The following is a 16,385-nucleotide window of genomic DNA, read 5'->3' on the forward strand; positions in this document are numbered from 1 at the left end:
AAAGAGAGAGATTCGGTGTACAAGTGTAACAAGTGATTCTCACAAATAAAAGTCAAATACAGTATTTGTTCTCAATTGACACAGTAGAACACAATGAAGCTCACACTCACTAAAATCACACCCCACAACCCACAATATACATATGAAAAAATATCCAGCTCAATAAATGTGTGATAATAGTGAATCAAATTCAATAAATAACTTAATGAATATAGCTAATAAATGAAAGTGAAATAGTAACTATATGGAAGAGTTTAGAAAAAACTTCTCATGAACAAAGAGGAGCTGAAGAGTAATGATCCCAATGGAATATGAGAGCCTCTTCTTGTTGTAGAGAACTTTCACTTGAAAAACTGATTAACGAAACAGCGCTCTTAAACAGCTCTTAAAATGCGATTAATACTTTGCTAAACAGTAAAACTTGGATTTCTAGTCCTATGGAAGAAGAGGAGGCAATGGGTAATATTACTCCCCAATACAAACAGCTAGAAGTGGAAAAAGACGAAAAAACCCATTTGAAAAACTAGCCGTTAGCTCAGTTTGTTAACTCCGTCGGTCGACCGGTACGGTCGACCGATTAGTTCAAAAAACGTGAGAAAACAAGTTTTGAAGCGTGGGGTCGACCGACGTAAATTTCGTCCGACCGAAGGCAGGGAATTTCGGGCGACCGACGTATATTTCGGTCGACGTCGGAAAACTTTGGGAAATTTCTTAGAAACAGCTGTCTGTCGTCGAACCGTATCGGTCGACCGAAAACTGATATGAGAAAATTGACAGGTTTTTGGGGGAGTTTTTGACAAATCGGTTAAAATATCAGATCATATCCAAAAATAGTGAAACTTTGGGGAAAGTTTAATATTATGAAATAAGCATGTTTGAAAAGAAAAATTTTGGAAAAACACTTTTTCGTTTGCTAAAACTCCCTGTTATTGAAAACAGCTTAGAAAACCTGTAACTTTACGAAGTGAAATTTGATTCAGACATGTAAAATATTCACATATTATTATATTTGCATATATTATACGTATATAGTGAAACATGAAAGAGCTGTAAAAAAAAAAGGGATAGAGATATTTTTAGGCAACGGTTAATGAAAAATCATTTATATGAAAAAACGTTATAAATCGTGTTAAGTGTATATATATTGAGCTTGAATACAATCATACAATATATGTAGGTAACTAACACATATACCTAGGTAGAACCACACAAAAAGAACTTGAATCTTTAACGCTAGATTGACTTGTGGAACTTGAAATAGCCTGAAAAGAAACTAGAAACACAAAAACACTAGAGAGATTATTAGTAATGAATTGTTTGCTAAATCATCATCAAAACTATAGGGTCAACACTATTGAGCATATGAATTGAGTTGATGTTAGCAGAAATTATTGCAGCAGATGCATTAGCTGAAATAAACAAAAGATACTCCCATTATTAACCGTAATCAATAAAATTTAAATAATGACAAATCCCATCTCAAGATATCTGACACAACATTAATATCAAGTCTTTGGACAGTAATATTAACTTGTAAGTGATACCTTATTGTAATGATCAAACATTGATAATAACTCATGTCAAATAATGAAACTATCTTTGGATCGATTCATTATTCACATGTAAACCTTATAATTGTCACATGTTTATCATCACAGATGTGTGTGCAGTCTAAATAAATATTAATATTCCTTTGGGCCGATTAAATATTTACACGAAAGCATACACACAAACATCTTATATTCCTCATGAACAATCTACACAAGAGAGATTACTTTGGCAACTTCTTGTTTCAATTAAACAATTGGAGTGAGAAACAATCTTAATACCTTAGTGTCATAATATTTGAATTAAATAATTGATTAACTACCAAATTAAAATTAAATTAAATTAAATTTTCATAGTTTAATAGGGCCTCATTGCTTAATTAGTTAAATTAAGCATACTAAAATTGCGCCCAAAACCAAATAGAGTTAAGTGAGTTGTGCCCTAACTCAAATTGTCTGCAGCCTTCTTCTTTCACCCAACGAAAAAGAAGAACAATAGAACGAACGCAAGATTCATTTGAGAATGAATGCGGGGTTCGTTTGAAGTGAGCAAGAGACTTGCCTGAGGATGAACGCGGGGTTCGACTTGAGGACGAATGAGAGGTTCGACTTGAGGACGAACAAGAGGTTCGACTTGAGGACGAACGCAAGAGGTTCGACTTGAGAACGAACTCAAGGTTCAACTTGAGAACGAACGCAGGGTTCATTTGAAGCTTTTAAGCCTCGCCAAAAAATTAAGGTAACCACCTCCTTAATTTCCACACGTTTTCACACGCACGAACCCTTTGAGGTTTTAATCTGAAACCACCGCCTCCATTGCTCCCGCATCCAAAGGTCGAAACCTTAGGGTTTCCTGACGCCACCATCGCCGTCGGAGTCGAGAGCGAGACCGCCAGTGACACTTCGGCAGCGAGGAGCACGAGGACCGACGACCAAACAAAAATAGATCCAAAAAAATTCCTCGATTTTATTTCAAAACCAGATCCAGAATTGGAAAATAAAGGATGACTTCTTGATCCAGATCCTAAAAAAATTGAAGAAAAAATCCAAAAAAAATTTAAAACTTTACTGTTCAAGGAACTAAACTGTTCATCCGTGAACAGTTCTGAGAAAAACCAGAGATTTAAGATAAAAAAACCCAATTTTAAAACTTAAACTCCTAAGAATTAATCACGGGTGGCTCTAATACCACTTGTTAGATCTGAATATCTGAGATCTAATCCATAAAACCATGATTAATTCGAAGAGAATAAATAACAACAATGAGAGCGGAAGCTTATACCTGAATCTATTGTTTAGATTTGCACGGATCTGAATTAGGGTTTGATCTTCTAATCTTGAGGGTCTCTCCTTTAGAATCTCTTGATCTTCTAATCTTGAGGGTCTCTCCTTTAGAATCTCTTTAGATGGGGATTAAGAGAATAGAGAATGTAACCCTAGATTAGGGACCATAACCCCTTATTTATAGTTGTTGTACTTTTATAATTTGGCCCCTCATCAAATTATAATTACAACCTGGTATCCGCACATTTAGCCCATGAAATATTAAATACTCATTGACCTAATTACCTGATTGATCACTTTATGCGTGTCAACTGAAAGATAGCAACACACACTGATATAACATATGTGCCCACAAAATAGATTTAATTAGATTTAAATCCAACATCAATTGCATCAGTTTTTGTTGGAGAGAGTCTCAGTTTTTGTTGCTATGTTGAAGTTGAATAGGGTACGTTCTATTCCAAATAAAATTCTGTCTCTTCCTTCCCGCTTTTAGACGACAATAAGACGCCTCTTTCCTACTTCTACACAATTTGTCGTTATAGTTTAAAAAATTACTTTAGTGATACATTTAGCATATTAATTTTAATAACATTTTTATAATTATATTAATTTTAACAGCTATGCCTAATATTTAATATATTAGTATAAATTAAAATGATATACAAATTAAGAACAAAACTAGCATGTCTACGTGTAGCGCTCATGCACTGTACTAATAACAAATAGGCAAGAGCATATTGGCGATCTAAACAGTTCACAGGCCTAAAATCCTACAACGCAGAAAGCACACTTAGATATAGTAAAGATTGTAAAGATTGTTTGGGCTTAATACGTTACATCTGTTAAAAATCTATTATTACTTGGGAAATCGCCCAACATAAATGCCTAGAGCACCCACCTTAATATATATATAATGAGAAATTGGTTGTACTACAAGACACAAAACAATGTCACCTAAGCGCATAAAATTATACCACATGCCATATGTTTTTGATATTAAATTAGAATTATTATATGATGAGTTTACTTTCATCCATAATTAGAATTATCATCAAATTAAATCTATCCAGAATTTGAAAGTTCTAATCGCAGTCAAATATTTGGTAATCCTAATAAAATCATAATTATCCATAATTTTAAAAAAAAATCTAACAATTAGACCTAATAATTCCGAACTACACTGCGACAGAAATTAATTCTCTCTAACTACATCCTTCCAAATTTTATTCACCTACAAAACAAAGTAACCCTTTGTACAATAGTGAAAGAAAACATCACTTCTTAAATACAAACAATAAGTTGCATCATGCCTCTTCTTAAATACAAACAATAAGTTGCATTACGCCTCTGTATTTCAGTCCAAACCTTTTAAAGCATTAAAATACAGAAGTAAAAACCTGAAAGTTGAAGGTTTAGCAGAAATAGCGAAGTATCCTAATTGAGAAGTTTAAGTACATGAAATTTAATAAACATCAACGGAAAAATATATGAAATATACAATTCATTACAGTTTCATCCCTCACCGGGGTATAAATGCTTGAGGGAGGGAGTCATGATGTTTTTATACTCATGAATTCATAAGTACTCACCTATGTTGGCACGTTGCGCATAAAAAGTATATCATGCGGCGACACCAAGCTCCTCAAAAGGGCCTCGGCAAACTCTCAACACAAGGCATCAGAGTTTAAAATCTGAACTCCACAGGCCCAGTATTTTATTAGTCACTTTACACTCAGGATATATGAACTCATCGTTTTTCACCATCACGCGAGATTTTCTATCCTGATCCTCTTATGATCCCTCTCAGTCCGTCTCTAACCATCCCGCTGCACATGAATCATCAACATGCGCGCATCTCGATATTTCGAAGGCAGATATTGATTTAAAAAAATTGCCACATGGCTCTTTTTAAGTTTTTAAAATATAAATTTATACGACTATGAAAAGAGGATTGAGGTGGTAAAATTTTTAATTTCCTTTTTAGCCCTAACAAATTTTGATAAATTCTAAGTATGCCATTGTTTCTAATCAATCTTTTATTAAATAAATATAACCTCCTAGTAATTATGCACTTCCTAACCTTCCTAAATAATTATAATTATCAATAATAATATAACTATTAATTGTTTAAAAATAATAAAATAAATTTTTTTATAAAATAAGTATATATGATTATTAGTAGTAACCAATTAAATTATTATAATTATTATTTATGAATTATTATATAATAAGTAAAATAATAGTATAAATTGAATAATATATTACTAAATAATATTAAGAATTATACTATAATTACATGATCAATAAAATAAATAGAATAAATTTTGAGTAGCATAAATAGTATAATTATTTTAATAATATGGCATAAATTATGAATTACACTATTTATTTAGTATTATAAATTAAATAAATAATTTAATATTATTTTTAGAGTTTTTTCTCAAAGATTATTATATGATACTGAATAATCTATACAAGGTGATGATTGAAAACTAACCTTTTTACAAAAAAATTATTTAATATTAATAATAGTACTATTAATCTTTAATGATAATATGATAAAATTTATAAATATTTTTAGTATTAAATTATTTAAAGAGCATGATTAAAAAAGTAAATTAAATAAATATTTTATAGTATATAGATAGTATAATTATTTTAATAGCTTGAACTAAGAATTATAATATTAAATAAGGCAAATTATAGTGAACCCCCCATGAACTTTTAGCATTTTGTAGTAAATAGATCCTATGAACTATCAAAATCACAGTAAACCCCTAATAACTTTTGTAGAAAGCCCCCAATATCTTTTAGATAAATTACACCAAACCCTCAGTAACTTTCAAAATGTCGTTTTATGCCATTTTAGGTTCTAATTTATAGGGATTATCTGCAAAATTTAAAAAGTTATTGGGGGGTTTTCTTTGAAACAAAAAAGTAATTACGGGCTTAGTGCAAATTTGAAAGTTTTATGGACTGAAAGTTCATAAGGTTTATTGTAATTTACTGTATTAAATAGTTATAATGAGAAGTAATTATTGTAATTTGTTGCAGGTATCAAGTGTAACTATCTGGGGAACATTAAAAAAAAGCTAGCAAGATTAATGCAACTTAGTTAATTTAGAGCTAAGTTAATAACTTTCAAGTTCGAGGGGCATATTTAAGATAATTTATAGAATTGACAGTTTTACTTGAGAACAATTTTAGATTTGAGGGTTTATTTAAAAAATGTTAACACTAGGCGATGATTATAAGAAAAATATTCAATTACAATAACTACACAATATAACTAATTTATACATTTCTTTTTTAAGCAAACTTATTATAAAATTTTATTTATTAATACATGGTTCTGCTATTTAATATAAAATTCAAAACTTAAAACATATATGTTCACGTACAAAGCACGTGCATTATACTAGTTTTCTTTAAATACCCAATAAATTTAGTCGTTTGGCACTAAACCCACAAATTTTATGAAACCTTCAATAAGTTTTAAATTTACAGAAAACTACCAAATCATTTTGATCTTTTGGACTCAACTCCTTGAGATTAGTACCCCATAATTTTACAATGATGAATATTATCCCTTAAGAACAATGTATACACCAGAACTCATTCCTATTTGCATATTAATCTATAAAACTATAAACAATTCCTAAAAATATAAATTTTATACATAGCCCTCTCCAAAATATGAAACTACAAACAACCCTTAAAAATCTAAAAAAAATCACTTTTGAATCCTAAAAGTTACAATGAACCCCCTAAAAATCTATAAATTAAAAACGACCATCTTAAAATTCTAAAAATTATAGAAAACACCCTAAAAACTTTAAAAACTCGAAATAGATATCTTAAGAGTACAAAAATTACAAACAATTACCAAAAAATCTAATTACCAAAAAACCTCTAAAAATATAAAAGTTGAAGAAGATCCTAAAAAGTCAAAAATACATAAAAACTACCACAAATAGATCCACACAAAATATAAAAATTACAAACTATCCTTTTTAAAAATCCAAAAATTAGAAACAACCTCCTCAAAAATCTAAAAATTACACACAAAAACTTGAAAGTAATAAACAACCATTATTAGGGGTTTTCTATGAAAAGTTAATAGGGGTTAAGTGACAAAAATAAAAACTTGTTGGGTGTTTTCTTTCAAAATTTATTAAAGGTATTTTGATCATTTGACCACACATTAACTAAAATGTTAATTTAGAAGCTTTCTGCCAATGGATTTTGGGGGTTTAGTGGGAGTTTCCAAGTTATTTGGGGTTTAGTGTCAAACACCTAAACTTAGTGAGGGTTTAGTGATATTTACTAATATTTAAATTTTTATAGAGATGATAGATATTAGTGGTACGAGTGAAGAGCTTATCTCTATTGAAGAATAGATTAATGGTTGCTATTATTACAATATACATTGGTATCAACTTAAAATGAGAACTAAAACCTAAATCGATAGGAGAATCAAGTGAAATACATCATAAATAAAGAAAATCTAAATTTGTTATCCTGTGAACGGAAGAACAATTTGATCTACATAAAAAATAGAGATGGAATAAAATGGTTTAAATCCCAATTTATTTATAAAAAACTATCATGTATCCCTCCCTAATTTGAATTGAAATAAAAACTATCCATGCACTTATTAAGTGAGGAATTATTTTCTTTTTTTATTTTGAGATATTACAAAAAGAGAGGGATATTATAATGGTGGGAGTGGTGATTAAGCCTCTAATTTAAATTTCTAATTTTGATATAAAAATTATTCACGTTCTAATTTTATATTCCTTTTATGAGGAAAAAAAAAGATCCGTCTCAAGTCATCCACCTTTGACGTAGTAGTAGTCCAAAGGAAATTTTTTTTTTATATACAATTTAATTTTTGGAAACAATATCGTAATTAAAGAAGAAATTCATAAAGAAAAAAAAAAGAAAATCAAATATACAAACCAAATGAACCAAACAATCCATCAGAGCATGGGCACATAATGCTTGTCCAAGCTATGGGTAAATTTCAGCGAAGTCATCAGGTAACTTTTCCTCTGCATTTCACACAAAAGAGCAGCCCCCGTGAGTAGTGATTTATCAACTACCCTGTCACTATAAATCCTATCAAAACAACGTGGGCTCACATCCAGGGTATTTTCGTAATTATTCTCAAACATGAGTGGTGCAGATTTCCCCGCATAGGATTTGGCTGTAATGGGAATACTACTCGACAAATTATGCTGTCTTCATCAACATACTCCTAATTCCTCCGTGGTGATGCTGACGGGTAAATATCAGAAAACCCCCCTTTTAACTTTGAATGATTACTAGAAACCCCGCTTTACTTTCAAAGATTAAGAAATCCTCCTTAAGTGTAGGAACTTCTACAAAATCTCCCTTTAATATTTAAAATTTTATCAGAAAATGCCCTTTAGCTTTTATATTTTATTGGGAAGCCCCTCTGTTTTTTTTGTGACGGAGTAGAGGTATTTTCTAATAAAATCTCAAAGTTAAAGGGTTTTCTGATAAACCCAAAAGTTAAGGGCTGTTTTATGACATTTGTAGACTTGTTCAATCTCCAACACCAACCACAAATAGCAGAAATATATTTATATTCAATATTTGAAAGGGAAAAAAAAATCATACTAGGGGAATGTTTGAAATCTAGATAACTATCGGAAGGGAAGCAGATTGAGAACCGAAGGATATATTAGCATATCTGGCTATTATTTTAGTTGCATCTTACAGGTTTCACGTCTTTATCTTAATTGAATATTTCCGAACTTTCTACAAGACAAAGTCAAATCCAAAATATCAGATAATCTATCCGTCTCGGTCAAATAATTTTCAAGAATTTGAAGTAGTAGATCTTTTTATTTATTTATATATATTTATTAATTTTGCTTCAAAGTGATAAAATAGGAAATACTTTGTTTTGTGAGGGTATGCTTGGTACCAAGCACAAAAAGTTATGCTTGGTAGTGAGGTGTCACATCTCCCTCCACTCATTCAAATGTGGGACCACATTCACATGGATGATGAGTGGATGGAGATGTGACACATCACTACCAAGCACAAAAAACAGTTCACCAGTAATATTGGTTGTTTGTCTTTAGGAGAATATTCAAGTCAATTCTTTATTTTCATTCGTGATCTTGGGACAATATTCAAGACGCACTTAGTCCATTCTTTCCGGTAAATGGTCTTCATCTAATCTAGGAGATTTAAAGAGCAAGAAGAGAATAGTATTTATTCTCGCTGTCTAAATTGACTTTCCCTTTTTCTTCGTCTTTCACATCATACTCTTGAGTAAAACATACCCCAAGAATCAAGCATATTGTAAAAAAGAATATAAATCCTTATCCATTTCCACGTCCTTGACAAATACCGGTATTTGATGCCCTATTATTTGAATCGAAAATAATAGATAGTCCTTGCCAATATTGAACGTCCGATTTGAGCCCCAGCCTCCATATCCTAGTCGAAGATTTACCCCTATTATTTAATTAAATAAAACTAAAAATATTGGTAGTCGTAAACAATATTGAATACCAGAGGGCATACAGGATACAAGAGGATGGGTATATCATAATGCATATCTATTATTTGTTATTAGGCTACATACCCCAACTTTCAAAACATCAGGAAAACTCCGTAAAAATTTAAGATTTATTAGAAAATTTCCTTTAACTTTGAGATTTTATCAGAGAACCTCCTCACCACCTCCACCCCCGAAATTAGGGAGGTTCTAATAAAATATGAATGTTAAAAGGGGTTTATTTTTTGATAAAATATGAAAGGTAAAGGGGAGCTTCGTGATAGTTCCTATATATATGTACATTTTTTTGAGGGGTTGGGGGGGAGGGGTGTTTACTGAAATTTACACTTGGTGTTATCTAGTAGAAGTTGTGCGACAACATCGACGAATACTTAGTTTAGTATGATATCATATTTCTCTTTCCTTTTATGTCGTTTATCATAGTATAAAACATATCGTCAAATTTCCTTTTTTTTTGTTCCTTTTTCGATGGAAAACTATAATCGCTATAAATTATGGAGAAATAATCATAATTTGCCCTTGGGCTACAAAACTTCTATTTTCACAATCAAAAGAATATAGGCATGCCTATCCCTAACCGCTACGACAAAACGAATATGAATACGTTACACCTACCTACACCTGCTGCAGCTGTAGTGTTAATGGAAGCACTCAGTAGATTATGTCAACAAACAAGTAACTCCAAGAATCAAACATACCCCAAAGTAAATCAGCAAAAGCAGAAGTCCCCATAAATATCCAAAATTTGCGAGCCAACATATAAACAGACCCTCAAAAGTCATGTTATGTACATCTCCTCTTAAGTTTTATTCTAAGCCCAATTTCTCCAATCACTTTTTCCGTTAGATAAACCTATGTATAATATATATCATTTATATGACAACCTCATAGTTCACTTCACAGGATGAAGAGGAGCCTCAGACTCATCGGAATTGAAGGAGAAAATATCGACAGGAGCACTGGTGTAGTCATAACTATTTCCATCGGCTTTATTTCGCTTCCCTTGGCGATGTTGATCGAGATAAATCACAATGCATGTTATATCATCATGGAAGTGTCTTCTTATTCCCTTTTCTATCTTTTTTATGTCACTATATCTCATCTCCCTTTTCTTTGCAGCTTCATTCAGGGCTTCCCTTACCAATCTCTTCGCAATTCCCTAAAAAATTCATAGAAAATAATAAGAACATGAAACAAGCGAAAAATGGAAAATGTTTTGCTTTCTCTAGGAGAGGACGACATCTAGCATATCACGAATCTCAATGCGTACATCACTAAAGTCTATCAGAGTGCATTGATAGGTGACTGCACTGAATTGCCAGGGTGTCACCCTCTCCTCTGGACAGGAATTTTTTATTTTTTATTACTGGTAGAAGGGGGCTTACTGCTCTCGGGTTCTTGAATACTATCTCAACAGCAGCTTCATCGGTTAACTGCTCCCAGAGGCCATCTGATGCAAAAATCACAAACAAGTCATTTGGCTTGAGCTTTCTCGTTCGAATTGAGGGCTCTGCAGTTATAACAGCTCGCTTCAATGGGACAGGAGAAACAAATTGCTGGAATAATGGGTCTCTACTGAAATCGGGTTTCTTCAAGTAGACATCACCAATAGACCTTGATACCTGCAAATGAAAAACAACAATCTTCAGTCATCAATTTTAATGTAAAGTTTTAGGAGCTCATCAATATGCCCATGATTAAGTGGGTATCGGCCTATATTACTATCTGCAGGTATATTTTCTTTAGTAAACATGTGACAGATTGGATATGGCAAAATCCTTGATTATGCAGAAAGATCAAAACTTCGAAGAAGAGATCAGTGATGTTCCTGATTGCCTTGAGATGTTAATAGTTTTCCATTTTATAAATAAATAAAAATCACGTGAACTTGAAGTAATCTCTGGAATAAAACGGAATACTGCAAGCTAAAATGCAACGAGGATGTCCTGTAAAATCAATCCTCTCAAGTTTGCATAAAGATCAAACCCCAAATATGTATTAAGTTTCAACCCAGTACACATCTGACTACCAGCGCATGATACTTGTGTTCCTCAAAAACAAGAATGTTAAATATAAAATAGGATAAAAGGTCACTGAGGAATCATACGAGGCATAGAATAAATACCTACCTGAGTGCAATAGATAAAAATTAAATGACAAGAAAAGACAGATCAAATGACTACTAATACGAATAAAGTCAACAAACATCAAACAGTTACACAATATGACAGTTGTTTCAGTAATCATCCTGAAGACTTGAGGTTAGTGGCTGCAATAATAATGTTGAGGATAAGGTTAACAAATATAACAATCAACTTGCTTAACTTTCTTACTTTTATGAAGCATATAATCGGAAAAGTTAGTGCTGAATACCATGTTAACTTTTGAAAAGGAGAATTTTAGACGCATAATGACTTCAAAAGGAACAATGAAGATATTATTAAGTACAACCAAGAAAAGACATAATGATCAAGAATCTCGTCCAGCAAACAGAATATAGCTTTTATAGCAAGACAAGTTAGCACTAATTATGTAAACCCCACTACTAAGCTAACAGTAAAGAAAACTAATTCCCGGCATTGCACTAATCAAATAGGATGACAACTGCGGTATGGATTCTTGAAAAATGATGAAAGAATTATCAATCCAGAAGAGCCCAATCCGAAGAAATCAAGGAATAAAAAAATTAGGACAGAAGGCAAGCAAACAGAATATAGCTTTATAGCAAGACAAGTTAGCACTAATAATGTAAACCCCACTACTACGCTAACAGTAAAGAAAACTAATTCCCGTCATTGCACTAATCAAATAGGATGACAACTGCAGTATGGATTTGAAAAATGATGGAAGAATTATCAATCCAGAAGAGCCCAATCCGAAGAAATCAAGGAATAAAAAAATTAGGACAGAAGGCAAGCAAACAGTTACATAGAAACAAGCTTGTTCTCTAAAGAACTTCCTGAGACTAACTTGCTCCAAATCAAAAGATGTCCGGTCAAATGCTTTAAAAACATGCAAATGAGTCAATATTGTTTGAGGAATAAATTGAACCACTAGCTTAGTATCAACAAGTTCAGAGAACCTAGCCAGGTAAAGATAACAATAAAATAGAATATGCATTTAAAGCCTTCCCTTTCTCACCCTCTGTACCATTTTCTTCTAACAGAGATGACTATATATGGATAAAGATCCCCACTTAAAGGCAGTAAAATAAACTAGAGACCCACATGAATGTGGTATGGATACAAAAATTCATTTAGAAGAATTCAAATACACTAGAGGCCAACAAGACCAACATCCTCAATGTGCTGATGCTTTTTATCCAAAAAATAAAAATAAAAAATTAAAGCTCCATTGAGATGAGCATGATTCATGTAAATCGCTCCGCCAATTATTGATTTAAGAAATATAACAAAGGGCCAAGAACAATACGACCAATCTTGAGATACTACAAAATTAGATCCAAATCCAATTATTCATGTGATGTTTCTACCCAATACAAAACCTCCACATTAAAGGCCTTCATGAAATTTCAACTCAGCAGCAGTGGAAGGTGACCATTTAGCATTTAGGAAGTGGACACCAGCACTATTAAAGACACAACCTCCATTAAAGTAAGATGGGTCCTTCGGTGTTGGTGGCCACTACCCACTAAAGCAGCAGGAAAATATTCTTTCTTGTCTGCCCTGCACACTATCCACCGAGACAGCGGGGGAATAGTGGCCCCTTGTCCCAGAGAAAGAACAAGAAACTTCGACATGCCTAAAAAATCAGTAATCTAACAAATAGATCAAAGATTAAATGGATAAATGTGGACTTTCTGTGCCTGTAAACATCGCCGGCTCAAATTTAACGGTGAATCCCTAAAGAGAAATAAAAACGAGATGAATAGAAGAACGGCATGATGTTGCTCCTGATTGAGAAGATGTAGACCAATCACTATAGATCGAACTAACAACTTATTCCGATTGCCCACGGACATCATCAGTAAGCTTTATTTTCGGATGTCTATGGCTCGTATCGCATGATCTGTTGACGAGTCCTTAGTATGGATAACATGTTTGCATACGACCAACAGAAGACATTAGCCCTTTAGAAATCCTAAATCTTAATAGAAGACGCTCAAACAGCATTGCTGGTAGTACAATAATAATAAAATGACGACTTACTCTAGTTCATTTCGCGCGGTATAGTCCGTGATGGGTATGAATTCTCATTATCCACTCCCTATTCATCTATGGCAACAACCTAACGATAAAATTCATGTTACAACAGCCGACGATGATGGAATACGAGGTTCCAATTATAAACCAAAACGACCTGACAAGCTATCGCTATTCGCCTTACCTAAACTTGCTTAGAACTGTGAATCCATAATAACAAACATGAGCTATTAATGGAATACGGTAACCTCTATGTACTACCAAATCAAAGGTTTTAGGGGTTGCTCCTCACCTGGATGATCCCTTTGATCCTCCAAACTCCTCGATTATACACAACAATATGCGAATCGTCCGGATGGTTCTCCGCAAGCTCCTTCCTCACTTCCTCAACTGCGACGTTATGGTCGTTCGTCAATCTCTCGGCAACAGCTCTCCCATCAGCCCCTTTCCGCCCCAGCACCGCCCTCGAATCCCCCAAATTGGCCACGTAAATCACATCCTCAGTGATCGCCCCCACCAAGCAGCACGACCCTGCCGAAGCAATCTGCGGCCGCGACACCCACGAGTGCTTCACCAAATGCAAGAACTCCTCCTCCGTCGCATCAAACGCCTTCTTTATAACCTCCGTCGACAGTCCACCCTGCTCCGATGCGAATTCTGGATAGGAAGATCGAGACTTTATCACTTTCAACGCACGAAGAAAAAAAAATCGAGTTTTGAAAATTCTACCGGGGCTTGAGTTAAGGTTTTACTGTGGAGATGAGGGAAGAGGCGGCTGTTGACGAAGCGAGAGGCCTCAGGTCCGCCATGGCCATCATAGACGCCGACGTAGGTCGTCGACGGCGAGGTCAAGACCTGGCCTTGATCCTCCAACGATGAATTCGCTTGAACGACAGCGATCGAGAACTCGCCGGAGGAATGGGGCTTCAGGTCGAGGTGCCATAAGAGGCCGTCGCCGGTGCCGAGGCGGCCGAAGCATCGCTCTAACGGACGAAAGCACGATCGTAGCATCGTCGTCATCTTTCTTCTCGATTGAGGTCGAGAATGGAAATGAGAGAAAATTAGGGATTTTGATGGGAGAAATTGCGGAAGTACGCGGCGTTAACGCGTTAAATAGAGGAGAAACGCGGACTGAAAATTTTCTTTCCGTTCTTGTTTTTTTCCTTTCCTTCTTATTTTGTTTCCTTTTTTTTTTTCCCGAGTGGGGGTTTTTATGGTTAGACTTTGGAAGCTAATAAGTGATGAGACTTTGACGGCTTCTTCGCCCCTCAAAGCTCATTGTGGTGATAGAGGACTTGTCAACACGAACAAATTAGTTTTGACTCCCTGGTGGACTGGACATTCAGTTTTGGTCTGATTCTCGACTTGTGAATACTTTTATGAAAGGGTTAATTTCATGAAACCCCCTGAACTTTGGTCATTTTGGCTGCTAAATCTCTCCTACTTTTCTCATGAAACCCCATTCTCCTAAGTTTAGTTTAGCCAACGAAACCCTCAACTAGTCAACTTTCTTCTCCACGTGCGATGTTCTGACCCCCCCTTGTTTTTTTCTCTCTCTTGTTTAAGAAACTCTAAATCTTGTTTATTTTCCACTAAGTACTTGTTGTTGCCAACGTTAGGAAATTTTGAAAATTTTTAGGTTAATTTCTAATATGTTTTTCTCATCCAAACTCATTCAATGTTTGAAAAGATGTTTTTGTAATTCAAAAGAAATTACATAGATTTCTTGTTTTTTTTCCTTTCCTTCTTATTTTGTTTCCTTTTTTTTTCCCGAGTGAAGTTTTTTATGGTTAGACTTTGAAAGCAAGTGATGAGACTTTGATGTCTTCTTCGCCCCTCACAGCTCATTGTGGTGATAGAGGACTTGTCAACACGACAAGTTAGTTTTGATCCCCTAGTGGACTCGACATTCAGTTTTGTTCTAGTTCTCGACTTGTGAATACTTTTATGAAAATGTTAATTTCATGAAACCCCCTGAACTGTGGCCCTTTTCCCCGCTAAATCTCCCCTACTTCTCTCATGAAACCCCATTCTCCCAAGTTTAGTTTAGCCAACGAAATCCTCAACTAGTCAACTTTCTTCTCCACGTGCGCTGTTCTGATCCCCCCTTGTTTTTTTTTCTCTCTCTCTTGTTTAAGAAACTCTAAATCTTGTTTATTTTCCACTGAGTACTTGTTGCTAACGTTAGGAAATTTTGAAATTTTTTAGGTTAATTTCTAATATGTTTTTCTCATCCAAACCCATTCAATGTTTGAAAAGATGTTTTTGTAATTCAAACGAAATTACATAGATTTCTTGTTTTTTTCCTTTCCTTCTTATTTTGTTTCCTTTTTTTTCCCCGAGTGGGGTTTTTTATGGTTAGACTTTGGAAGCAAGTGATGAGACTTTGACGTCTTCTTCGCACCTCACAGCTCATTGTGGTGATAGAGGACTTGTCAACACGACAAGTTAGTTTTGACCCCGTGGTGGACTGGACATTCAGTTTTGTTCTAGTTCTCGACTTGTGAATACTTTTATTAAAAGGTTAATTTCATGAAACCCCCTGAACTTTGGCCCTTTTCCCTGCTAAATCTCCCCTACTTCTCTCATGAAACCCCATTCTCCCAAGTTTAGTTTAGCCAACGAAACCCTCAACTGGTCAACTTTATTCTCCACGTGCGCTGTTCTGACCCCCCCTTATTTTTTTCCACTGAGTACTTGTTTCTAACGTTAGGAAATTTTGAAAATTTTAGGTTAATTTTGAAGTAATGACGAGAGAGTGCAGGAAAACAGCAGAAGAATCAGCCAGACAGACTGGCGGTCGATCGTCGCGGTCGACCGCGAACGTGT

General features: G+C 34.2%; 1 protein-coding gene across 1 annotated transcript; it reads right to left on the reverse strand.

Moving 5' to 3' along the window:
* Positions 10,099–14,775, reverse strand: LOC109849839 (probable protein phosphatase 2C 78). The gene is made up of 4 exons (XM_020419723.1): positions 14,309–14,775; positions 13,849–14,213; positions 10,779–11,015; positions 10,099–10,552 (listed from the first exon to the last, which is right to left on the reverse strand). Exons 1-4 carry the CDS (start codon positions 14,574–14,576, stop codon positions 10,286–10,288), a joined length of 1,137 nt encoding a protein of 378 aa, XP_020275312.1. The 5' UTR covers positions 14,577–14,775; the 3' UTR covers positions 10,099–10,285.

This window comes from Asparagus officinalis, chromosome 7 (genome assembly GCF_001876935.1).
Source record: "Asparagus officinalis chromosome 7, Aspof.V1, whole genome shotgun sequence".
Lineage (NCBI taxonomy): Eukaryota > Viridiplantae > Streptophyta > Magnoliopsida > Asparagales > Asparagaceae > Asparagus > Asparagus officinalis.

Excerpts from the sequence above, each read along its gene's own strand:
- LOC109849839 (XM_020419723.1), bottom strand. The coding sequence starts at position 14,576 with ATGACGACGATGCTACGATCGTGCTTTCGTCCGTTAGAGCGATGCTTC. Across the intron at positions 11,016-13,848 it reads GGATCAAAGGGATCATCCAG|GTATCAAGGTCTATTGGTGA; the intron begins GTGAGGAGCAAC and ends TTTCATTTGCAG. Across the intron at positions 10,553-10,778 it reads TATTCAAGAACCCGAGAGCA|GGAATTGCGAAGAGATTGGT; the intron begins GTAAGCCCCCTT and ends TGAATTTTTTAG.